At 35.9% G+C, this 25,458-nt stretch overlaps 2 protein-coding genes across 14 annotated transcripts in view; one reads left to right on the top strand and one right to left on the bottom strand.

The window, feature by feature from the left end:
* ATP8A (ATPase phospholipid transporting 8A1) overlaps positions 1 to 25,458 on the bottom strand; it is a 64,522-nt gene that overhangs the window by 9,707 nt on the left and 29,357 nt on the right. For 10 of the 13 annotated variants that reach the window (XM_046631131.2, XM_046631132.2, XM_046631129.2 and 7 more), the window contains 19 exons: positions 24,748 to 25,099; positions 10,425 to 10,636; positions 10,247 to 10,345; positions 10,040 to 10,150; positions 9,699 to 9,946; positions 9,291 to 9,571; positions 8,895 to 9,189; positions 8,562 to 8,800; positions 7,485 to 7,849; positions 7,125 to 7,262; positions 6,760 to 6,912; positions 6,468 to 6,665; positions 6,098 to 6,197; positions 4,885 to 5,129; positions 2,144 to 2,269; positions 1,839 to 1,979; positions 1,385 to 1,503; positions 1,156 to 1,290; positions 833 to 937 (listed from right to left, as the gene is read on the bottom strand). In XM_046631131.2, the coding sequence (XP_046487087.1) occupies positions 833 to 937; positions 1,156 to 1,290; positions 1,385 to 1,503; positions 1,839 to 1,979; positions 2,144 to 2,269; positions 4,885 to 5,129; positions 6,098 to 6,197; positions 6,468 to 6,665; positions 6,760 to 6,912; positions 7,125 to 7,262; positions 7,485 to 7,849; positions 8,562 to 8,800; positions 8,895 to 9,189; positions 9,291 to 9,571; positions 9,699 to 9,946; positions 10,040 to 10,150; positions 10,247 to 10,345; positions 10,425 to 10,636; positions 24,748 to 25,099 (3,662 nt within the window). Of the gene's footprint in view, positions 1 to 832; positions 938 to 1,155; positions 1,291 to 1,384; positions 1,504 to 1,838; positions 1,980 to 2,143; positions 2,270 to 4,637; positions 4,811 to 4,884; positions 5,130 to 6,097; positions 6,198 to 6,467; positions 6,666 to 6,759; positions 6,913 to 7,124; positions 7,263 to 7,484; positions 7,850 to 8,561; positions 8,801 to 8,894; positions 9,190 to 9,290; positions 9,572 to 9,698; positions 9,947 to 10,039; positions 10,151 to 10,246; positions 10,346 to 10,424; positions 10,637 to 10,703; positions 10,763 to 10,947; positions 11,069 to 12,339; positions 12,814 to 24,747; positions 25,100 to 25,458 lie in introns of those variants that run through there. The other 3 variants (XM_046631141.2, XM_046631142.2, XR_006883782.2) reach the window with 3 other exon arrangements.
* On the top strand, positions 14,579 to 16,615 carry LOC138191084 (piggyBac transposable element-derived protein 4-like). Its single transcript, XM_069136969.1, has one exon. It carries the CDS (start codon positions 14,867 to 14,869, stop codon positions 16,577 to 16,579), a length of 1,713 nt encoding a protein of 570 aa, XP_068993070.1. The 5' UTR covers positions 14,579 to 14,866; the 3' UTR covers positions 16,580 to 16,615.

Below are 25,458 nucleotides of genomic sequence, written 5' to 3'. Positions count from 1 at the left end.
TGTCGAAAACATAATAGTACAACTTAATATCATTATTCTAAGGAAGTTTGAAACTGAAAAATTTGAACTTTCTGACCACATTTATGTAGACAAGTCCAGTTATCAGTTTAGATCTAATTATTTTATAAAACTACAATTTCATTGTAATTGCGTTTACTGAAGGTATATAAAACCAAGCTACTTTGGTGGGTCTACGCCAAGGGTCACGATTGGGTTCTAATTAGTTTGGTGCTGGGCTCACATTGCGAAACTGGATGAATCAGAAGTTATTACATCACTACTAATTTGCAGAATCAGTTTTCCTGGTCTTTGCATGTTGTTGTATGTATTCCATGTATTCTGTCTGTATTAATTAAGAATAAACAAAATTGGTAGTGCTATAATCATCTTAGATTTACTTAGGGAAAGTTAATTGAAACCGAGCAGCCCGAGCCATACGGTGACTGCCAGCAGCAACCCATGCATAACCTTCACTTGAGCCAAGCTTAGCGGACAAATGCTGCAAACGAAAACTTGTGCATATGTTGGTGGTGGCAATCACCGCGTGGCTTGGACCGTTCAGTTTCAAGAGACGTTTCCTGTAATCGGGCAATCCAAAAAATAGAAATGTCCTTCGGGACACTTGGTAACCACCATATCTATTGTGAGTTCCTCCTAGAGTTGGCTAACTTATATATCTTCAGTCAATGCAAATTGTAACGAAAGGGGAATAGTAATAATAACTTTGAAAATGTTACCAAACTTTTGCAACAGCTGCATGGACGTATTGTCAGATAGAATACTGGCGTAAGATGATAAATGAAAAACTGATAAACAATTGACAGTAACTTACGAGCTTCTGTGGTCCTGTTTATTAAGTACGTCACTTGGATCAGATTTTTTGATCTCCTGTTCCCGTGCCGCTACCGTTATTGATTTCCAGATTGTATTTTCGACTCTGTATTTGGATAATTAAAATAATTTAATGATGTTTTCAATTGATCATTGTTGAATGAAAAATTAAGTAATTCTTTTAGTGAAAAAGGTAATACTATGCCGATGTATTACATATGATAAATATGGAATACAGAAACTACTGTTAAGAAGTTTTGCGTATGGACTTGAAAACTCTTGAAAATTAATATCTCTGTGTAAAAGGTGAATAAAGGTTCTTACGCTTTAGCAGTAACATCAAGCAGTAAGACTGCTGTTGGAATAAGAATGAGACCAAGCCAAAAGACAGGAGAAGTGAAGAGCATCCTGTCATTACCAGCCATTACTGCACCGACATTGAAGGTTGGCCAAAAATTGCTTCAAACATGTAAGAACGATGTTATATGACGTATAGAGAATTGCAGTCAGTGATAAATGATAAAAAAAATTATTCAAGGAAGAGTAAATTTACCTGTACGTAAGAATAAATAAGAACCAGAGTAGAATAGATCCCCATGTCGCTAAATGTGTCACCCATGTCCATGAGTTTGTGACTAATCCAGCTTTTGCACACACCGTCACTACAACATACTAATTTGAGAAAATCGTTAGTTCATTATTTAAAGCTACAACTACATACATAATAATAATATTGCGGGTTGTCTAGTGCCGGTAACATATGATCATATTAAAATATATATTAATATATATACATATAGGATAAATCTGGTGGCCCAACAATCTTGAACACAATAAAATATTACGTTAGGCGTGACAGATAGTACTTCTAGTTTGTTTGCAATTGATCAATTATCAAAGAAAGATGTTTTATAATTACAGCATTATACTGTACTGTCAACATCAATGCAATAGTTAGACTTAGAATGAGTTATTTGCAATAGAAGTAGGAAATTCGAAAAACTTACAGTGTACACGCAATTCCCCAACACTATATAACCTCCGTCTCGACCATTGCTCCATATTACGTCTTGCTCAAGGGCTAATAATGGTAACCAGTATAACAGAACAGAGTGGACCAATGCATTTATTATCCACATCCAAAATACCTAAATCAATAAGAATTTAATTAGTCAAAATTCATGATATGCAAACATAAAATTAATTCAATGTTAGGCAATAGATTACAGTAACAGAAAAGATAAATTATTTCTTACTTATAATAAATTGAATAAAAATAAAAATGGTAATATAAATAAATAATAGTACGAACTTTTATATTAAACATAGAGTCCATAGAGTTGGGTGGATGGTATAATCTTGGATGTGCTAAATGAGTTTCAGCCGCACAGACCTTATCAAAGAGTCCCATTGCCAAGGGCGGTGCTGCTGTAAATACCTTAACATACCAAATGATCCATCATTTTTAAATTATCATTATGATTGGGGATTCATGTGTTGTAACGTGACATCTCCGATCTGCTTTACTAATAATACTCTTGCATTCTTAGTGACTCGAAATATTTGGATGAAAAAAAGTCTAATACAATTTCTATAGTCTCTTGGGGCTATAGTTAAAATGATTATCAAATCTTCCTTCCAGTATCTCTCAAACTGTGCTGGCTACATAGAGAAGTGGTTTTAGAAGAGTGTAGAAGAAAAGTCGGATTGTGCTATTTCTTAAATTTGCGAAACCAATAACTAGTATTGGGACACATCAAAGAGATTGCAACTTAGGTAAAAATTGTCACAATCAGTGAAATAGCTGTATGAGAGTATAGTGTGGTCAACACAATTGTGACCTTTATAAATATGTATAAAAAAACAGGTGTTGCGAGCCCCAGAATATAACACTGGTTCTAAAAATCACCCAGTCCTTTTCCGAGCAAGTCTTCCTACTCCATATGGAATGGTACTTCTAGAATGATCAATAGGAAAGTATCGACTATCTTCTTGTGCACTGGTCTTAAGTTCCTGTTCTTTTTATTAAATGAAACTGGGTAACTTGTGTTCAAGATGTCTTCGCTCTTATTGCAAGTCAAATTATAGAATTTAAGAAATTTGTGTAATTTTAAAAGTACCGATGTCACTGTAGAACAATTGAGTGCGAGCACCAGTTTCTTAGCAGATCTTTTTTCTGCATCTTTAGTTTTTTTTTAAGAATATTACTGTTCATTCATTACACAGATTCAGCCTTTCATTTAAACACTTCAACAGCTGATTCCTAAAACTGATTTTTTTAACCATTAACGAATTCTATAGAAAAATATTTCACTCAAGTGTAGTTTCAATATCACAGAATTTGGGATGAGTTTCTGGTCCAAGCAATTTTTATGCATTGATGCATTTCTTCTGCATGTGTTTGTTTAATATCACTTGCTTCGTGTATACTTTTGAATAAACTGTACATATTTTGACTTGATGTAGGCAATAATTAGGAAATGAGAGGCATTAGGTAACCTTCAAGCTGGTTTGTTTCAATCTTCTCTTTCAAGTAATGTGCCTCTTTATGAAATTCCAATATTATGCATGACGAATCCAGCAGGATGCTTTTCTATTGCAGCCGTTAATTTTTTGATATTGAGCACAGTAAAAGCTGTTGTTTCAGAATGATGCAAGCATGCAACAGAACTGATAGTATTCTTTGCTTTTCTTGAATTTCAGTTTTGTTACTATCCTCAAGCAATTCATTTATTCACCTTTTGGTAATTATCGTTTGGTATTTTTTGTTGAATGGACAAACTTGATTTACACCTGTGTATCTATATATGCTCTGTACAATTTTTTTATCGAACAGCCTCAACTCATAAAGATTCAAGTTTGTTTATTACGATCACTTTTTTAGATCATTCGCTATGTAGTTCGTTGTCTTCAGATCTTTAGTGTAATGATATTTGGATCAAATCCTTTAGTTCGAAGTTTATGATGGATAAACGTGGCTTGAAAGAATGGCGCAATATAGATCGAAATGCAGTTTGCACATGAGATAATAACAACCGTATAATCGAATCTTCTAAGAGTCATAAATAATAATGCTCACTGCTAATAATACCACGTGCATGAAGTTGCTGTTCATATCTTCTTGATCACTCGATTATGTATGCAATTAAATGCTGATCGTGTACGGAATAATCTTCCGTGAATACTGTGATATTCACGTTGTAATTGCATCAAATAATAGTCTGCTATGCTTGGTGTCTATGAGTATTCATATCTTGCATACAATAAATGCTGCAGAACTGAATATTCAACTTAATGGTCGAGTGTTTTCAAATATCTATACACTCAGAGATCAATCTTCGCGTTGAGTGTTACATGCTGGAATGATTAGTCATGGAGTTAGGCATAGAATTCAGAGCGTGTAGCGAAGGTTGCGCAAGCAGTTAGCGCAAGGACAGGTCAGAAGTGAAGTTTTCAAACTTGTTGAATTTTTATTTTTTATTGTGTGACTTGACTTCTTGTGCTGCGTTTCTCCTTTTGTATACGTTTCGGGTGATTTTTTTTATTAGGAGTCTATGTGAAACCAGTAACTTCCATAATTTCAGTACACGCTGGTACTTTCATTCGTTTAATAGTCAGATATTTCTTGGATATCAATTAATAAATGCAAATTCGTCGTTTGATTCAGTTTTCAATATTTGAATACCCATTCTGATGGTTTATATTTTCCAGCAAGTTTTTTATATCCAAAGAACGACTTGAGTGAATTTTTATCCAGGCACTTACAGCAAACAGAAATAATCAGAGAATTCACAAATCATACCTACACAGTATTTAATATTGATGAAAAATTACGCTGTAAATCACAGATACTAAAGAGGCCTCCAAAATAGGTAAGCAGCTGCTTTAGTAGCCAATATGATAAATACAGTCCTTATCCAGGTGTGAAAACGATCCGAGATGGTGTCAGGAAAAAACGAAAGAATTCTGGGGTCCAAGACTGTTAAGAATATGAAACAATACTGAGGTGCTGTATCTACAGCAACACAATAAAAATATCGTGATTTTACTTACCACATTGTAAAGACCGATGGACCATCTTTCGAACAAGATTTGACCAGACCAACCTGAGTATATGGCAAACCAAAGTTCGATAACATACAGGCAAATATTCTTGTAAAATGAATATAAAATTAATTTGCACATTCTACTGTAATTCCAGGCACCGTGTACAAATAGCAATCGTTTTAAAAATTTAAACTGCGCTATCGAGTAATCCGAAGCACAAGCTGCCTGAAGTCCTTCCACTCCTGATATTCCTGTAATTGATTCCACGGAATGAATTATACACAATGGTTTTGCAAAATGACATCAAATTTTTCCATGCATCCCATACCAGCACAAAATTACAAATTCGCTTACCTCTAGACCGCTAAACATTCAAACGGAGCCATACATTATATATTAGACTGACCGTTTATACTCCAAGTTGAAAAAACTTAAGTTGACCTTGAAAAAAGAAAATCCTCAAAGTTTCAATCCTCTGTCTCATTATTAAGGGGTGTCAGTGATTTAAAAAAAAAAAAAATGTCATGTTTTTTTATAGGCTAATTTTTAAGCTATATATTTATTTGATGCCATATTGAATAGTCCAGGATGAGAAATTGAAAATATTTTAGAAAAAAGTATTTTCAATCCTAGATTTATCAGCCTACTATTTGTTTCTTTTGAATCGTTATGAAAATACAAAAAGATCAAGTCTGAAAACAAATAACATCTTATTAGGAAAAAAAATTTTTAACAAATAAATAAAATACTGGCACCCCTTAATAGTGAGATAGAGCATTGAACCTTGATGACTACTTTTCAACTTGGAGCATAAAAATTTTTTTTTGAGCGGTCAGTCCATATATATACATATACGTCCAACTGCGCAAACACTCTCTGTGGTTTTAGCATTCAACCCATAGCTGCTGATCTCTACCAGCTAGATGTGAAAACATAGATAACGGTTTCATTTGTGATTTACTGGCTACACCGAGTGCATTTTCACCTTGATTCGTATGATATATTGTAATCTTGAAAAAATATAAAAAAACGGTATATTCAGTGTAGTCTGTGCATTATAGCTAAAGTGGTCAAAAAGTAGACAAATTATGAAGTTTTCTATAAAATCTATCTCTCTCATAGTTGTATATTTTTTTGCTCATTGTCATTCACACACGGTAGTTATTTGGTTTGCATACAAACGCAATGTAATAAATAGCATTGCATTATGAAAACTCACCAACTCCAACGTGAGCTTTCTGAATCATGGCTACATCATTTGCACCATCGCCAATTGCAAGAGTGACTGCCTTTGTACAAGTAGTGACCAAATCTACAACCTGAATTTTTTCACAGATTAATTAAAGTTGAAATTCAACCTCAGATAAAAATCTCTGAGGCATTGTACTGATACAAATGATACTAATGAAATCATAAGTTCAGAAAAGGTAAGCATGACTTCATTGTTAATTGAAATTTGTTGAAAGTAATACTCGAGTAAAATTCATAGAGATACTGATGGCGGAATACCACAGAACGACAGGCTTACAGGCATAATAGTGATAAGATGGATTTAATAAACTAAATAAATATTAGGAAATAAATTTCACCTCTGCTTTCTGCATAGGAGATACTCTGCAGCAAATAACAACTTTGCAGGATGTACATAAATCGAGGAAATCCTGCCGCAAATCACACAGCAAAGCATACTTCAAACTGTTTCCATCAATTACTAGAGCTACGTCATTTGTGCATCTTAATTCTTGTCCAAAGTCGGTACAGTGTTGTCTGATTACTGCTCTCGTTTTCTGCATGGAGTAAAATTTTCATCCATTATTTAATCGATACAAAAATTGTTGCATACAAAGCTATGCAGCTAAAAAACTTTACATGATTACTTACATCCAGAGAATTTTCGTTGACTATAATTAGAGGCATTGGATGCGTAATGAGTTTGCACGAATATCCAATGTTTATTGCTGTTTCTTGTTTATCGCCAGTTAAAACCCATACGTTGATATCAGCTTGTATTAAAGATTCTATAGTCTCTGGTACCTACGAGAGTTAAAAATCTTCATTACTTTCCTATATAAAAACAAGACAGTGGAATGAGTGAGTGAGAAATTTTTATTTTTGTTGAGTACAGTAAAGGTAGCAGTGTAGACAATGTTAGAGAGTTCGCAATTTAGCCTTTGAAAACTTTACCAGACTATTCGCTGACATTTAAAACGAAAATAATATGACACAAATAATTCAATTAACTATACCTGATCCTGGAGTTTATCCTCAATTGCAGTGGCTCCTAACAGTGATAAATTATTTTCTATGAGGTTGGCGGCATACTCTAATTTATTTTCACGATCTTCCATACTGGTCGCCGCTTTGTGGTAAGTCTCTCGCCACCTCTGTTTAGGAAAAAATGTAAATTATTCAAAGTACTTTTTATATCCTACAGCAGCACTGCAAGTTATGCTGAATTGTTTATAAACATTCGCAGAAAAACATGAGAAGTTTGATTAATATACGATGAAGTGTGACAGTTTCAGAATTTTTTTTCACTAATGTTGGATTTCAAGGATAATAAGTTAATATTTTAATAGTTATTGGGACTGATCGAAGTGCCTCACTTGATAAAGTGATTCAGGTATATCAGCGACAGCGAAGCAAAGTGTCCTCAATCCTTCAGTCGCAAAAGCTTCCAAGTGGTTTAGTGTAATTTCGCTAAAATCTACGCCATCTTCATGGTTGTTGGTTGTTTTACTAGCGAGCCTCTCGTAAATGATTGAATCAGCTCCTTTACAGAATAACTTTATCTGTCCATCTGGTGTTCGTACAATAACAGACATTCTTTTGCGGGCAGAAGTGAATTCAATGACGTTCAAAATCTCGTAACGTTGGCATTCACCTAATGCAGTTATCTCTACCGAACTAGGTGTTCGTGTATTAAATACGTAACCAAATTGCCTTGCTCCGTCCACAAGAGCTCTTTCATCTATAATAAAACAATCTTAGCGTATAATAGATGCTTGACGTAATGTTTAATAAAATTATTGTGGTTACTTCTATTTTCTTCATACATAAATATGGTAATGGTGAATATCTTGAAGGGGGTATGGAACCTAAGAGCATTAAAAAAATATGTTATTCTCAAAATTCCATGGAGTCGATAATAATTACAGAAAGAGATCGTAAATCGACATGCGGGATCAATTTCTGCTAGAGGTAAGGTGAGGCTTAGGGTAAACCCTAGGGTAAGTTTAGGGCTGCATATGAGTGCCTTTGCTGCGCAACAGTCAAGAAACACCTGAGCAACATTTTAATTTATTGACAGAGAGATCCATAAGATCCATAATCCAGAAGCCTTGCTTAGTGACTTATCCGAACTACTTTGACCACAAATGTCACAATTGACAACATTGCGTTTGTATCGTCAAAGTTAGGGATAAACTTTGCAACTGTAAATTCCACTTCAGGCAATTTTTAAAAGTGTTTTCAACTACATTCCATAAACAAGAAATTGCAGAGGTAGGTGGCATAATGATTGAAAATTGAATTTTCGTTGAACGAACTGAATTGTAAGTCCTATATTTCCAAGCCAGTTAGCATCAATTTCTTTCAATGTCTTATTACTGATTTCACAAAGTCTTGAAAATACCTTACTTTTTTGACTCTCATAGACCGTACACCCCTCTTAATGCAATTACCAGGTGATGCAGCATGATAAACAATTTGTTCATCAAGTTTCTCAGGTATAACTGTGTGACAAACAGATAACATGACCATAAATTCGTGTAAAATTTTAGCAGAAGTTTGTTTAGCCAAATCATCATTTGACGGATTATCTGCTTTGATTCTACCATCCATTATATCTTTAACTAACGAACAGCTCATATCTGCATTTATTCTTTTCAGACCATCATTGTTTCCTGTCAATGTTGGCAGGCTGTAACGTATAATTTATTAACAAGTTTTTAAATGAAACAATTCGAATTGATAGGTTTTCAATACTGATAAAAATTCGAAAGTCATTTACTCACTCATACAGCTTTCCACCGACTGAACACCGTTTAAATTCCATCACATTCCGAGTTAAGGTCCCGGTTTTATCTGTGAAAACGTAACGGACCATTCCAAGTTCTTCATTGAGGTTACTGGTACGTGCCATTGCAGGAGTGTTTGTTTCTGCATGATACATTTCCACGTCCATATTGATGAAAGTTGCTTGAACGTATCGTACTACCTCCAACGTAACTTGCAACGATATCGGTATTAAATTATTGAATAATATAATGAAAGTTAATAAGTTATAACCAAAGTTCTTGGTCATTGCTTCTGCAAATGAAAAAAGACACACAGGTATTATTGTTGTTTCCTTTTGATTTCAAACTGGCGAACGAACTACAGTGTAAAGTATTTTAGCGCAAGACACTCACCATGCAAACCTAAATACCATAAATCCTGCTCATGAGCATGTGTCCAAATAACATTAAATATAGCCGATATCAAACACAGCATCAGAAGTATGAAAAACAGCATCAGAATCTGGGTATTTGTTAGGCGGTCAAGAGTTGATCGTTTCAGGGGTGCAGCACTGGTGCTATTGCACATCAGTTTTGTATCATGGCCTGTGTATATTACAACCCCGAACACCCAACGAGTGTTCCGTAACATTGCACCACGTAGAAGTAACTGATCAGGACCCAACGGTATGCTTCTACAAGAAAACATACGAATGAAACAAAAAAGTATAATGATGTGTGCATTTAATCTGATGTGTTAATGCAAACTGTGCTTAATGTACGAAAATATGAAAGATAAAAATTCACGAGTGAAAAACTTACTGTTTGTTGACTTCTCGTAGAACTCCAAAAAATTCATATAAATGTCTATTAGGTGGCTCGCATTGTATGCTTGCTATAAATTTTGTCAACTCTTTTGTATCCAACAACTTGGCGGTTTCGGGCACAGCTTGTCTAATTTTTAAGTTTGTTTCACCATCCAAATTTGCAGTTTCAATAAATGACATACCCTGTGGCTCGGACGAAGACAGCATAATCAAATCGGCAGGAAAAAATTTATTATTATGAACCTGCATAGAATTCGAATATTAAATTCGAAAGTCACATTTTGTCACCTCTTTTAAATGAATATAATTGCGTTTTGCTGAAAAAGACCAACGAACCTTAACTACGTCGCCAACAGCCACAGCCTGCCATTGAACCCATTCCCATTTACCATTTCTAAGAACTTCCACTTCACGTTTGTTTATTTCATCATCAGCTCTGTGCCTTTTCTGAAAAAAAAAGCAACCTGTTAATAATGAACCGGGTTTGCCATGCCGACAAAATTAGAATCTGAATTAAAATCTGAATAATGAAGGTGTACCTACAATATCTTCAACGATTTCTTTGAGCGCAGATACGCTGAGGATGAATATTAGTGGCACTAGTGTGGTGTAGCGTCCCGTGGGTGAGACATCAGGTATTTGCTGAGAAATAAAAATCTTGGTTATAATATAGATCGTACAAACTGAGATACAAAATTGAGAATAAAAGTAGGTCTATTACCTGCATTAGCGCGATGAAGAGAAAAAAGCAGTTACTATACCTTCGAAATTGTTCAAACAAAAACGAAGGGATGAATGAAAATACAGAATACTTTGCGGTGGTAATGTGATTGGTTTTGTATTTTGCTGGTTGCTGAGAAGGCAGGTTTATGAAAACAACTCTTTCCTCTTGGTCATCTGGCGGTAAAGGGTGGTTCCCCACATTTACCGTATCTGAAACAAAAATAAGTTGTGTGAGTTGAAGGGAGAAAAAGACATCCACTGGATTTGCCATTACTACCTGTGTTCATGATTTTACGAAGAATGTACTAAGGTGGACTACATTACGAGTTTACATTGAGTCCGACTGAATCGTTACTGAGCTGATAATAAAGATAAAGAGCCTTTTTATCATTGTAGACATCTATGTCAGTGGGAAGTGGGAAATACTATATCATTATTGTCAATATGTATTGGCAATCAAACGACTATTTCAACTCTATTGAATATGAGTGATGTGTCTGATATCAGACGCATAAACTTACGATTATTTATACGGTGATAGACATAAAATTTCAGCGCATCAAGGGATTGCGCAATTCTATGTACAAGCTCCATTTTACTTCGTTTTGTTATCGATTGCCACCCTGTGGTTGCTTATCAGACCTATTGAGCATACACATTATACATGTACGCAGGTACGTTTGCATATTCGTACATTTAATTTTTAAAACTGTAGCTGTCAAAGTTTCTTCAAAGCTAAAATACCCGGTTAAATAGAAAACAAGATGATTATCTAACACGTAGATGTTGGAAAAACTTACATCGATTTGGCTACTGCACAAACCAACCATACATACAAACTATGACAATTGAATTGAGAATCAACCTATTGTTTTAGCAGTAATGATAGAAAAATAAATACAAGTTATTCTGAAAATTATTCACTTCCTTGCATCAGTAGTTTTTACATGCAAAAATAAGAGGAAAACATTTATACCTTCAGACTATGCATAATATGGTATAAACTAATTAGAGTGATTAAGAGCAATCCACAAATTTTATCAAAGCAAACAAATGATTCTTACATGTTCACGTACGCCAGATGTGGGGCGTTGCGATCATGTTTTATTTTACGCAAAGCTCTGACAATATGATTCATTGAAGAAGTGCAATTAAAACTTTTGAATCCTTTGAAAATTCTTACTTGAACAACAGATAATGATCAATAATCAATTATATGATTGATAGAAAAGAAGAATTGTCTGTAACGTATAATAAAAGTCTGTAAGTTGCACAGATAGCATATAGTACAAATTTACACACTCAAATCAACAAAATTATATTGAAAGAAATTAATAGACCATAAATTAAAACTAGAATACGAATGAATGAAGTATATAACATCACATCAGATTCATATATGATTAAGCATTAAATATGACTCGATAATTTGAGAAGTAATCGCTAGTTTTCAATAAACTTTTGCCGAACTAGTAACAGCTGAAGTCTGTGAAAGGACCATGCCCTGGCAGCTGTGACCAATCTATAAGATTTGAAATTATTGTTAAGCCTTCGTGCTTCGAATACCTAGGAGCAGTGTCCAATCGCAATATGATTTATTGACTTTAGACAGTTGGCATTTAAATGGGATAACTTTCCCGTTGGCACAGCTTGTGAAATATTTTGTTTGTTTTTTTGATGAGAATTTTGATGGTAGGAGAATATTCAGCTGTTTTGGAACATACTGTAATAAATTTTGTTGTTTGTCTATACGCAGACAGATGACGATACGTTTCAACCATTTTCTTCTCTATTAAAGAAACCGCATTCATTCAAATTTTGATGGATTTCCTAGGTTTGTTAATCCTCTATCATTGATAATAATATATTAATTATGTTTATCTAGTAATGCAAATATTGCAAAATTTTAATACCATTATTGTGTACCGTTCGTACAATCGTTTGTTTACTACTGTTGCTTATCTGTCAGTCATATTCAATCATTGGTCAAATTTTTTCAAATCAAATATATATGATTGCAATAATACGAATATGCTTGGTTCCGCACGGATTGACACGTAAGTTTACAATATGACCGTGAAATGGAATGCCTTGCTAGATTTCGCGAGTGCGACAATTAGTTAAGCAATATACAACGATTAGTGCGATGCGATAACGATTAGAATAGGGTTGCTTGCGTCACAAGACCCCACGCGTCACACCCTACGAAGTTAGTCATCACGGTGACAGAAATATTTTCCATCGCTTGTCTTACAAACGCTCTTTCGGATACGACACATTCACAGCGAAGCAAAAAACGAACTTTTTTTTCATATTTAACTCTGATTAAAACGCTATTTTTTTCGCTATCACGGCGAAATTACAGAGCGCCGGCAAGATTTAATAATTTTAGTTGAGACTAAGCGGTATACAGCTGTTGGTTCACAGTAGTAACCGGTAGGTGGCAGCACCTCTTGCTAACCGAATACGCATATTTTACCAATTCTTTAATCTATCAAACTGCCAGTGTGCACGTACTTCTAGGACACAACCGACGGACACAACCACGGTCTTAGACACAGCGCCGTATCTAGGTATAGCCGCGCCCCTGGCGGGACTTGACATTTGCGCCCACCCACACCGGGGGGTTTGGTGGTTATGGAATACTACCCAACGAAAACGGTGGATCCGGGGGTCCTTCCACGGAAATTTTACAAAATTAAAGTGCGAAGTTGTAGGTTTAAAGTTTTTTAATCCGAGAATTCCGCTTTTTTAAAATACCAATTTTTTGGTGGAATTTGTGTCAAATTCTATGTATAATTCTACGTATTTTTCTTATATGAAAATATGAGCCTACTATTTGTAAGAGACGTTATTCACATAAAACAACTGTCTGTATCTGACTGAAAGAAGTGGAATGTAAATTGACTATACATCATTATTCGCAGACAATTATACTGACAATAAATTTTCTCAACAATAAAATCGTAGTTACAAAAATACTGTGCATAGAAGGCCTACGAAAACGTAAAATTTATACTTTAATAAATTGAATAAAATGCGAAAAAATATTCGATTAAAAACTTATATTACATGTATTTACATAAACTATTTGAAAGCTTTGCTATGAAACATGGAGAAGTCCAGGTGGCGCGGGAGGGTTATGATCAGTTATGATATTGTTCAAGTTACGATATGCTTGCTTAAATTTTGTGTTTTTTTCAACTGTAAGTCGGCAAGGGAGGGGCGGAGATGAAGGTAATGTCACGTTGTAACTAGCCAACTAGACTGTTCACAGTATTACCGTAAGAGTAATTGACATACAGTAGAACCTCGATCATCCGAACGCTCAATTATCCGAACGTTGGCGCGAAAGATACATTGTTGTTCGCTGCCATCGCCGTGAGTAACAATGTATCTTTGCGAGAATCGCAGTCATGCAAAGGCGCATATCGAGCGTGTTGAAACGCGCTTTCTTTCATCAAACGTTGTTGGTCCGTTTACGGAGATTCGTCGCGCAGTTTTAATATATGTATATATGTATGTACTGTTTTTATGTAAAAAGGTGTTGTTGATGATCTCGTCCCAAAAAACCCACGATACGATTATCCGAATGTTTGATTAACCGAACTAGTCGCGGTCCTAATTGGTTTGGATAATCGAGGTTCTACTGTAATTACACACCACTTACGTACAGTAACTTTTAACAATCGGGAATAAAATTTATTTTAATAACTTGAAATGTTTGTCCTTGACAAAATGCACTAATCTAAAAAAAAAAATTATTTTTCATGGCCGATTTTGTGCCCCTCCGGTAGCTGCGCCCTTGGCGGGCGCTCATCTCGCCACCGCCTAGATACGGCGCTGCTTAGACACAACAATATACCGCAGACTTTTGGGAGGACGAAATAAAAACTGGGCAAGGAATTATTTCTACTAGTCTCTGATGAGAATATGTCACCGGCGAAATACAGTGCTATACTATACATTCCACCGCTACTCCATAACATCATACATACAGTATCAGTGGAGACCGTGGAGACTCCTGAAGACGCCCTCTGTTGGTTTAACGTGCGCATTAGCGCATGCGCAAATAGGAAAGGTAGGAAAGTTTACTACGGGCAACAAGTTATATCATTCATCTTTGTCCAAATGTCAGTGACTTGGTTTTTCCTCGTGACTACATTGCCCGAATAAACCGCGAGAGCGAAGCGTTAAAGTGCCGTAGTTGTATGCAGTTGCATGTAACACTTTGCCGTCCGGCGACACCACATTGGTGACGTGCGCAAACCGGTGGCCAATGGCCGGCGACAACACAGTGGTGTTGTGAGCACAGTATCGCTCGGGGTCGGTGACAACACTTTAGTGTCTTTAGCTTTCTGCTGGTGTTTTGTTTCGGTAACAATAAGTTACACAAGTGATCAAACTTTTTATTTGTACAAGTTCTTGTGCCCTTTTATAATGGCAGACGAAAGAGACGATGCAAATATTTACGACGAATGCGCGGACGATTTGTCTGACGTTCCGGACGACTTGGCCGATTGGGAAGACATTGAAAATCAAAAAAGTGAGAGTGAAGCAGAATCGTCGGACGGTAGTGAGATACTTACAAGTAGAATTCGGCGAACGCTACGGTTGCCAACTGATTCGAATGAGTCAGACGACGAAGACAGTACACAATGGTCAGAGTTTGATTTGCCGAGGACCAAAAATGAATTCGAAGGATTTCCGGGTCCAAATATATTTCCCAAAGATACACAAAGCGTCGAGGATATCACAGAATTATCTATTGGGAACGATTTATTTGAATACATTTGCAATGAAACCAACAAGTACCACCGTCAAAATTGCGATAAAAGGAAACCGGATAAAAAAAATGCCAAATTTGTGGATGTTACGGCACTCGAACTGAGAAAATGGTTTGGGCTTGCTATCCTTATGGGTATCGTAAAAATAGCAAGGATCGATGATTATTGGTCAACAAATCCGTTATTAGACACGCCGATATTTCGCAAAACGATGTCTCGCAACCGATTCAGACAAATATTATCATTTTTACATTTTTCTGACAACAACAATAAACCAAATAATCCCGACCGGCTTTGCAAAGTGCAATTTATAATTGATTACTTTTCCAAAAAATTTAAAGAAAATTTTAATCCAAGTCAAAACATTTCAATCGATGAAGGAATGATACCGTGGCGTGGACGATTGAATTTTAAAGTTTATAATCCGTCGAAAATTACGAAATATGGCATACTTATTCGGATGATGTGTGATTCAGTTACGGGATACATTTCTTCATTCAAAATATATTCCGGCGTTAGACAGCCATTAGGAAAAACAGTAATGGAACTATTGACATCTTGCTATGGAAAGTGGCATCATCTTTACATGGATAATTACTATAATAGTGTGGAACTTACAGAGAAATTGCTTGAGAAAAAAATACGAGTTTGTGGAACCATAAGGAAAAATAGAGGATTTCCGGAAAAATTAAAGCGCGCAAATCTCAATGTGTTTGAAGCTTGTCATGAACGGAAAGGTGAAGTACTTGCACAGGTATGGAGAGCTTCGAAAACTAAAACAATACGAATGATCTCTACAATACACAATGCCACTTTGGTTAACACGCAAAGAACATGTAAAAAGACTAATTGCACAATAAAAAAACCCGAAAGTGTATTAGATTATAACAAATACATGAAAGGAGTGGATCGGGCCGACCAATATTTGAGCTATTACCCAATCTACAGAAAATCTATAAAATGGTCAAAAAAAGTGTGCATGTACTTTTTTAATTGCGCATTATTTAATGCGTTCCGTACATTTCAATACTTCAATAGAGAACAGAAGAGTCTTCGGTTTCACGATTTTTTATTGAAAGTGTGCGATTCGTGGATAAAAGACCATGAACCTGCTGTTGAGCAAAACTTGGAGGTTGCCACTACATCGCGTGCGTCTCATTATGATCCGATTGACAGACTTTCCGGTCAAGTAAAGCAACACCAACTAGTTCTTATTTCCGAAACGAACAAACGAAAACGAAGAAGCTGCCACGTATGTTCCAAAAACAAAAAAAGAAAAACAACAAACTTAATGTGCAAGTCTTGTGGAGTTGCCTTACATCTCGGAGACTGTTTTGCTGCGTACCATACGAAAGATAAATACTAAGTACCAAAGAAAATGCAAATAAACAAATATATAAAAGAAACAAAATTTGTATTTATTTACATATTTATATCTTCGAAATTTCATGAAAGTAGGGGAACAGGGTTGAGTACTTATGAGAACTAACGACGAGATTAGTAAAACTCAACAATTTATAATCTCCCGATAATGTCAAGAACGGCCGGCGACAAGTCAAGTGATCCGAATAAGCGCTGCCGGCGCCAGGCGAATAAATATTTACGAATCGTGCGGACGGCAAAGTGTTAATATGCATATGATATTTATCCGCAGGGATTGACGAGCGTGAGAGCAGAGAGAGAATGAGAGAGAGGGAGAGATGGCGATAGTTTGAAGGTGACCAGACGTTAAAATTGATACGTTGTTGACGACTGAATACAAATAAAAGCGTAGGACATCTATGTGAAAATACTATAAAATGAAAGCTCATTACGCTGGGAATTTTTTAGAAGGGTATCAAGAATTATAGCGTTTTCGACTCGTCGTACTCTGTGCGGACCGAAAACCTAATAGCAAGCTGAGAACCTTTGCCGATAAGTTATGATACTTCCTATTGCATAGTTGAAAACTCGGTAACTCACACTTATTTGTCAGTGCGTGCTGAGTAAAACCAGTTAAAATAGTTATTAGATGACGGCAGGATAGATTCGCAAGATTGATTATGTATCTTCTCGACGATAAATTGATTGTAACCCTGGTGAAAATTTCTACTGCTACGAATTTTTACAGAAGTTGGAACATTTCGTACTATTTCGTATAAACTTGTAAATATGCATAGTTTAGCGTAAAGAATTATTAATTTTCGTTAAAAATTGTAGTATCCTGTACGTTGTTAACTGAAAAATATAAAATTTCATGAAAATCCGCTACTTTTTTTTTTATGAAAATTTATGCATATTTACAATTTGGTACGAAAACAATTTTTTTTACAAAATTGTACGAAACGGCCCGATTTCCCCTCAAAAGTCGTAGAAAATCGTAAAAATCATTTTCACCAAGAGAACTATAGCAATATTTATCAATGTGTTTTTCGTTATAATACGCCTCTACTTGTAGCATAAACTATAATCGAGAAGAAAATGATAAAAAATCAGAAGTGTGATATGTATTGAATGTATCTAAAAAGGGGCGTAATTGACTCTATATTTATGCCGTAAGTAGCTATCATTAACGTCAGATATTGTTTTCGGTATGCTGTTGCCAGCTTCAAAGTTCGGTACGTCATATCAAGTTGTTGCGTTATGCATTCAGAGGCTGAGTGTCTATTGGGCGCAGTCCTATAAACCAAGCAAAACATCTAAAATATAAAAAAATTCGTCAAGTACCAAAACACGTCACTATAAATACGTCGTATAGTCGGAAATTTCTGCTTCGTGTATAAGTGATATCGAAACCTCATTCCAAGAGCTACGTACTTTGCGAGCACATTGGCTTTGTACCTTTTATTGAAGTGGTTACACATGTCGTGTCATGTGTGATCTCGTTTAATAAATAACGCGTCCGTATGTTTAGGGAAATTCATTCGTATTTTAATAAATGCGTTATTGTACATGGTTCACACGCTGTGAATCTAAATTTTCGATTATATTATCATATAGGTGGATACAATTTGTTTTAATATTATTTTTTTGTTCTTGCGATAATTGCCGTTCATTGCAGTTCAAATATCGTTCCGTGCGAGTATACGGGAAGGCCGAAGTGCACGCCATCGCGTACGAACAATCGCCAATTGTCACAATTTCCTGAAAAGCATGTCGTTTCTTCATTTCAGCGTGAAACACACATGTTTTTAGGTCTATACGTTTGGAATTGCATGTAAAATGGCGCTTGTTTGACATTTTTTGGATCAAGGGTGCCTAGGCTTGTCAGATTGTAATCGGCATAAGTGATACGTCCACATTTTACGATTCGCACGACGTAAAATTTTGTCGATTTCAATTAATTTTATAATTTTATGGGAATCTATTCCTCAAGGAACATCCATGGCCGCATGAACAAACGATCTGGATGCACCGTTTCGCGGATATTCGAAAAAATTCAGGGGCCAGTAATTTTCAACCAGACGTCCTTTTACATAAAAGCAATTTCAACCCGTTAATAATTACGTAACGGTGTCGTTTTTGCTGGTACGGATCTTTGGCGTTGTCATTTTCGTAATTATGTATATTCTTTATCTGGACCAACATACTCGAAACGCTTGCGTGGCAAAGGTGCAAATACATCCGACCTATGAGAATGAAGTTAATAACATTACTGTATATGTATAACGAAGCATGTTTAGGAAAAATCGTTACTTCGCACCTATAGCAGTCTCCAAAATGTAGTAAACCATAAGAAACAAAGCATACTCTTATTATGAAAAGTCAACTCCTGCAAAACTATTCTAAAATTGTGCAATAACGATTTTTTCCTTGATGTTTCGTTACGTTAACGTTACTAACTTCAGCCTCATTCTGACCTTCACAAATTATGGAAGTGACCTATCCCTAGCATTTGATACTGTCAGATGTGACATGTATCGGTTGATAATTGAATAGCAAAAATAAATATGCAGCCTGCAGACTAACCTTACGACTGGGTTACGAATTGGGATTTCCATGAGGTTTGTACACATATAGCTTATACTAATACGTTACTTAAGATGTGGTGAAACAGTCTACCGATTGCAAAGCGTACGCAGAATTATTGGTGTGGTTTGGTACAAGGAATTTGCCAAAGGCGATGGCAAAGTTCATTTATCGTTTCAGACTATGGAGGAAATATCAAGAAGCAATAGAAAATGATACGCCGGCGACAAATGCCACGAAAACGTCGATGAAGACATGTAGTGAACACAATAACTGCTACGTGGAATAATCTCTATTTAGATACGCTAAATCCACACCTACAAGGATGGATGGAAACAGTTCCATAATCGAAGGAACTACGACCGCTACGAGTATACAAACTTAATTGTTAAAGCGATTCATTGTACACTGAGAATGAAAAAGCGACTTGAACATTAGCTTGAACGTATCACAAAGGTGATGCCAATCAGATTGTGGGACATGATCAAGTGATAATTCAGTGTTCTGTTGTAAGGCTGAATAAATAACAACTCTCATAGTTGTTGGTAGGATGTCACCTTTACTCGATAAACCGACGCAGCAATTATTAGTCGAGTTATTAGTAGGTCGGAGAAGTTGAAGATGTGCACAAATAGAATTGATCGCATTTTAAGTTGGCATTACTGCATAGAATAGACGTGTGAAATCCAGTAGACAGCACTCTTTTGCCTATTGTTTGTTCAAGGCGTACGTTCTCCGCAAGTTAGCGTTGCGAGCACATTTCTTAGATACCGTATCACCTGTTTCTTGACTTTACTAGATGTAAGGCAATAGATTATGCTGTCAAAAACAGGACATAATGGCATATTTACTTTCAAACATCAAAGTTCTCGTACGAATCACATATACACTTCTCGCAAAAATTAAGGGAACAACGAAATTTTCGAAATTTTTTGGTGATTTTCAACAGGCTGTATTTCAGTGAAAAATGATCGTACAAAAAATAAAAAAAAAAAGCTTTTGAAGCTTGAAGACTCTAGTTTTTGAATTTTTTGGTTAAAAATTTTTCGAAGCACTATTAGCCATGCAATCCTTGGATAAAGCACGAAGAAAAAATTTTCAAAATTTTTTACGTTTTTTCTTTCGCTCTACGGGCATGGAAAAATTTTTCCGAGCTAAACCAATGCATAGGTCGCATAGCCTGTTTATTCAGCTTCAAGATGCTTTTTTTTAAACCTCGATACGACCATTTGTCTTCGAGATATCGAATTTTGAATGCCAAAGCATCCTTTTTCACTCAACTGCTGATATCTCTGGAACTACTGGTCGCACAGCGAGCCGAAGGGCAGTTTCTTTTTCTGCAGAAAATTTCCTACAAAAATCTGTCAAGGTTGATGTCAAAAAAAATTTTTTTCCACCTGTAGCGTTAACGTGAAAAAAGAGCAAAAAAATGCCATTTTGCCTTTTTTTGGATAATTGACTGTATCTTCGTCAATATTGGGGGGAAAGCTTAGGTTAGAAGAAAATTTCACAGCCTAATGTACCCCAAAGGTCCCCCCAAATCGGTAGATCGATCGGTTTAGCGGTTTTCCTGGACCGATTGATTGAAATTTTGAAAAAATTAAGGGAACAAGGTTTTTGGTTCTTAAAGAATTTTTGGATAATCGACTGTATCTTCGTCAATATTGGGGGGAAAGCTTAGGTTAGAAGAAAATTTTACAGCCTAATGTACCCCAAAGGTCCCCCCAAATCGGTAGATCGATCGGTTCAGCGGTTTTCCTGGACCGATTGATTGAAATTTTGACAAAATTAAGAGAACAAGGTTCCTTAAGAAACAAAAACCTTGTTCCCTTGATTTTTTTAAAATTTCAATCAATCGGTCCAGGAAAACCGCTGAACCGATCAATCTACCGATTTAGGGGGACCTTTGGGGTACATTAGGCTGCAAAATTTTCTTCTAACCTAAGCTTTCCCCCCAATATTGACGAAGATACAGTCGATTATCCAAAAATTCTTTAAGAACCAAAAACCTTGTTCCCTTAATTTTTTCAAAATTTCAATCAATCGGTCCAGGAAAACCGCTAAACCGATCGATCTACCGATTTGGGGGGACCTTTGGGGTACATTAGGCTGTGAAATTTTCTTCTAACCTAAGCTTTCCCCCCAATATTGACGAAGATACAGTCAATTATCCAAAAAAAGGCAAAATGGCATTTTTTTGCTCTTTTTTCACGTTAACGCTACAGGTGAAAAAAAATTTTTTTTGACATCAACCTTGACAGATTTTTGTAGGAAATTTTCTGCAGAAAAAGAAACTGCCCTTCGGTTCGCTGTGCGACCAGTAGTTCCAGAGATATCAGCAGTTGAGTGAAAAAGGATGCTTTGGCATTCAAAATTCGATATCTCGAAGACAAATGGTCGTATCGAGGTTTAAAAAAAAGCATCTTGAAGCTGAATAAACAGGCTATGCGACCTATGCATTGGTTTAGCTCGGAAAAATTTTTCCATGCCCGTAGAGCGAAAGAAAAAACGTAAAAAATTTTGAAAATTTTTTCTTCGTGCTTTATCCAAGGATTGCATGGCTAATAGTGCTTCGAAAAATTTTTAACCAAAAAATTCAAAAACTAGAGTCTTCAAGCTTCAAAAGCTTTTTTTTCTATTTTTTTGTACGATCATTTTTCACTGAAATACAGCCTGTTGAAAATCACCAAAAAATTGCGAAAATTTTGTTGTTCCCTTAATTTTTGCGAGAAGTATATATATATAGCAATCTGTATCTAGGGCTGTTCAAAGATGTACAAATGATTTTATTTTTTGAATATAGGTACAGGTACAGATGGAATAAACGGAATGGACCTAGGTAATTAGGCTGAACCTTTATACACATTACTTGTAAAGTGATATAGAGAAATGCGAACGAAAAAGGTGTAGGAAAATTGTGATTCAAAATAACATATTGCGGAATAACGTAACTGGACAAATCTTAATGCTGGTGCTTCCAAACTCACTATGAGTCTACTAATGGCTTGAAACGTGAATTAAAAATGGGTATAGTTACTTCCAAAATGTACATAGGTTCAGGCATAAGGTATTTTTTGAACCATGTTTGTTCGCAAATGGTTTGAACTAACTTAAAAAATAATAATAATTTGACTTTTGAAAAAATAATTACTACCGGCGTCACACCACATCATTTTATCGAATCCAACCGTATTTGATCCGTTGAGTTTGACTTTGCTTTGGAAAAAGTCATGCAATATAATATAAAAATAATATCAGTTTGACAATGATTTTTTTGGGTGACATCTAATGTAGAAGAAAAATGAACAGAAATGAATTCTTTGGTTCAACTCAATCTGCGATAAACATATTTTTATTTCCTTGCATCACAAACAAAACTCTCTAAATTTCAGTCAGTGAAAATTCGTACGTACACACTGATTTTCTCCAGTGGTATACTTTTAACCGATACACACATATGGAGAGAACAATTGCTAATTTATCGAACATTTGCGTCGTATCATTGCACCAAAACGAATATGGCTGGATACCAGAACAACCCGAATAGACTTTGATTATTTTCATTGTAACTCCAGCATTGTGTCCTTGCGGATATCTAGAGGCTCAATTCTCAAAATCATTCGATAACACAGTCATATGCAAGAATCACGTGTAAAAGCTTGAGCAGAAATTAACTGCCGTGATTGGTTGGAAATCGAAGACGGCAAAACTCCTAATACATCGCAAATTTTTGGGTTAGACACGATAATCCAGAGCACTTAACCCAACTGTGGCGTATACTCAAGATTATAGAAATTAGAGCCTCATAATCTTGACTGTTAGGAACGTTCGTCCAGAGATGTGAGGTCGCATTTTAGGAATGTGTTACTTCCTTAGTAATATTATATTATTATCGTAAATCAATATATTGTATCAATAATCGAGGCATGCGAATAAATATCGTTCACTTGGTAGACGAAAGCTTACATACTCCGTGTAATATGGACAAAAAAATTGATAGACGAAAGTGTCGTACACGTCGAGTGATTTGAGAATGCGTTCCTCCCTTCCCACGTCAGAAGCGACTACACAACCATATGGAAACTTTGCAATTTTTCACGAGGCTGAAGTTAGTAACGGTAACGCAACGAAATGTCAGAGGAAAAAATCCCTATCGTGCACTTTCTGAACGACTTTGAAGGAATTGATTTTCAAAATATATGAGTATGTTTTGTTTATCATGATTTACTAAAATTCAAACAATCCTAAATGTGCGGAGTAACGATTTTTCGTAGCATGCACCGTTACTATGACTTTACTAACTTCTTTCTCATACTTTTTCAATTATATTTACTGTGCGTGGTATTGCGTATCCTGCAATGGTTAACCGCGTGATAAGGATCACGCATGTGGCATGTATGAAATATACGTCATACACTGATATCATGCCACTCCGTGTAATATAAGGTTCCATTTCCTTATATGAAATATGATATGTAAAAATCGACGTCGTAGCGTGGCTATACTTAATTCCACATTTTCCTGTATTAAACTGAAACCCAAGTATCTGAATCACCGTTTCATTTCGTGATACATCGGTGATTTTCATAACGTTCTTACAATTACAGAAGTTTCATTCGACCTTACTACTAAGTTTTCAATTCATTTATTACTAGAGCATGCAATTGAAATCCGCGAGGACTGCAGTAAATGCATGTGAATATTTTACGGTACGAAAACAAGAATATAAAAAACATAAATCTCGATGTAAGAAAGGCAAATGCCTGGGTTTTAAAATGTCCATATTTTGTATATAAATATGAGCCAACACAGTGCACTGACACACAGACACTGAAGTATTCTGTTTTATTTACCTTGCAGTTCTTGAAAAAGGTCGAGAACTAACAATTACCAACTAATACTTTACCTAGACTCCTTCAATTACCGGCCGTTGCATACACTTTTCAGGTTTACCGAACAACACTTTTTCTACTTTGTCCGTACAACAAATACAAAATATTGTCCACAACCGAATATCCTTAGGATAGAAGAAATCGTTTTTAAACAAGACTTTCTAGGTTCCAAAAGAGTATTTCCTTAAGTTAGCCAATTTATGCCTGGTATTATTAATCAAGATATAACTGACGAATCGATTATTATGAAAAATGCTAAAATTGTGATATGTGATGTATATGTATATTCATTTCACGCAGTGGAGGTTCAAGTTTTAACCACGTAATGCAGAGCGGAATACGTACAGACCTTTTACTAACGTTATCAAAAAATTTCAATCGTTTAATCGGTCCCTACAGCACTAAATTTAATTAGTATAGCTATAACAATTAGGAGGCGATCAGTGCATAAAAGTCTCGTAATTTCACTTGCCCGCCCGACATTGATTTACTTGCTTATTTGAAAAACTAGCATGACCATTCTCAACTTGGCTCTACTCTACTTGTATCACACTTGACGTGTAATTTATTGTCAGTACATTCGATTTCATCGAACATACGAAAGAACAGGTCTGAAAACAGTGTGAGGGCGGATTATCGACAACCAGCTCCGTTTTCACGTTCAAGAAAAAGTATGAAATATTCATAGGCTCACCTGCGTCCCCTGACCCTGAAGTTCCGGTTTCCCTAAGTTCTATGTGATCGTCATTCGTGCGTTTGCCGCACCAAGGTGGAGCGAAATCTTGGAGGTGGGAGCCAATGTTGTCAACATTATCTATTTGTCCCAGATCGATGGGACTGCCGACGATGTAAGGTCCGGGTAATCCATTGTTATCATTCGAATCCAATGCGTTGTTAGTGCTCAATGGTTGGTGAGGGGTTCCGTCCATGTTGGGGATGGAGGACAGATCCGGTGGAGTGAAGGGTCGGGGAGAATGAATATTCTCTGTGGCACGCTGAGACCTCGAATCCACCCCAGATGGCATTTGGGTACGCCGAACAGGCGCCTGTAATGAAAACGAAAAAATCATTTTGATGGTAGGATTCAGAACCTGCAAAAGCGAATAAAATCTTTGAATGAGAATTAGCTTAGTCCCCCATCCGATATCACAACTCGAGGACTAGCAGTTGAGACCCAATGTCACAGAAGCTGACTGAATATTGAGCTAAAAATTTCACGGGATCCATAAAATGAACTTTTAGTGGCCATACAGTTATGTTTCGTTATAAGCCCGATCGCGGTCTAGGAAGTAAATAAGGTAAATGTAACATTTATTGACCCTTTTTGGTTGTATATTTGTTGAATCCTGAGGTTCTAAAATTATCAAAAAATAAATTTGTAGTGTCTAACCCGCTAGCAATTGGT

Source organism: Neodiprion pinetum, chromosome 6 (assembly GCF_021155775.2).
Source record: "Neodiprion pinetum isolate iyNeoPine1 chromosome 6, iyNeoPine1.2, whole genome shotgun sequence".
Classification (NCBI taxonomy): Eukaryota; Metazoa; Arthropoda; class Insecta; order Hymenoptera; family Diprionidae; genus Neodiprion; species Neodiprion pinetum.
Note: the sequence above shows the minus strand (reverse complement) of the source record. Positions and strands in the feature narration are given on the sequence as shown.

Bases quoted from the DNA above. Each gene is read 5' to 3' on its own strand.
- LOC138191084 (XM_069136969.1), top strand. From the start codon at position 14,867: ATGGCAGACGAAAGAGACGATGCAAATATTTACGACGAATGCGCGGAC.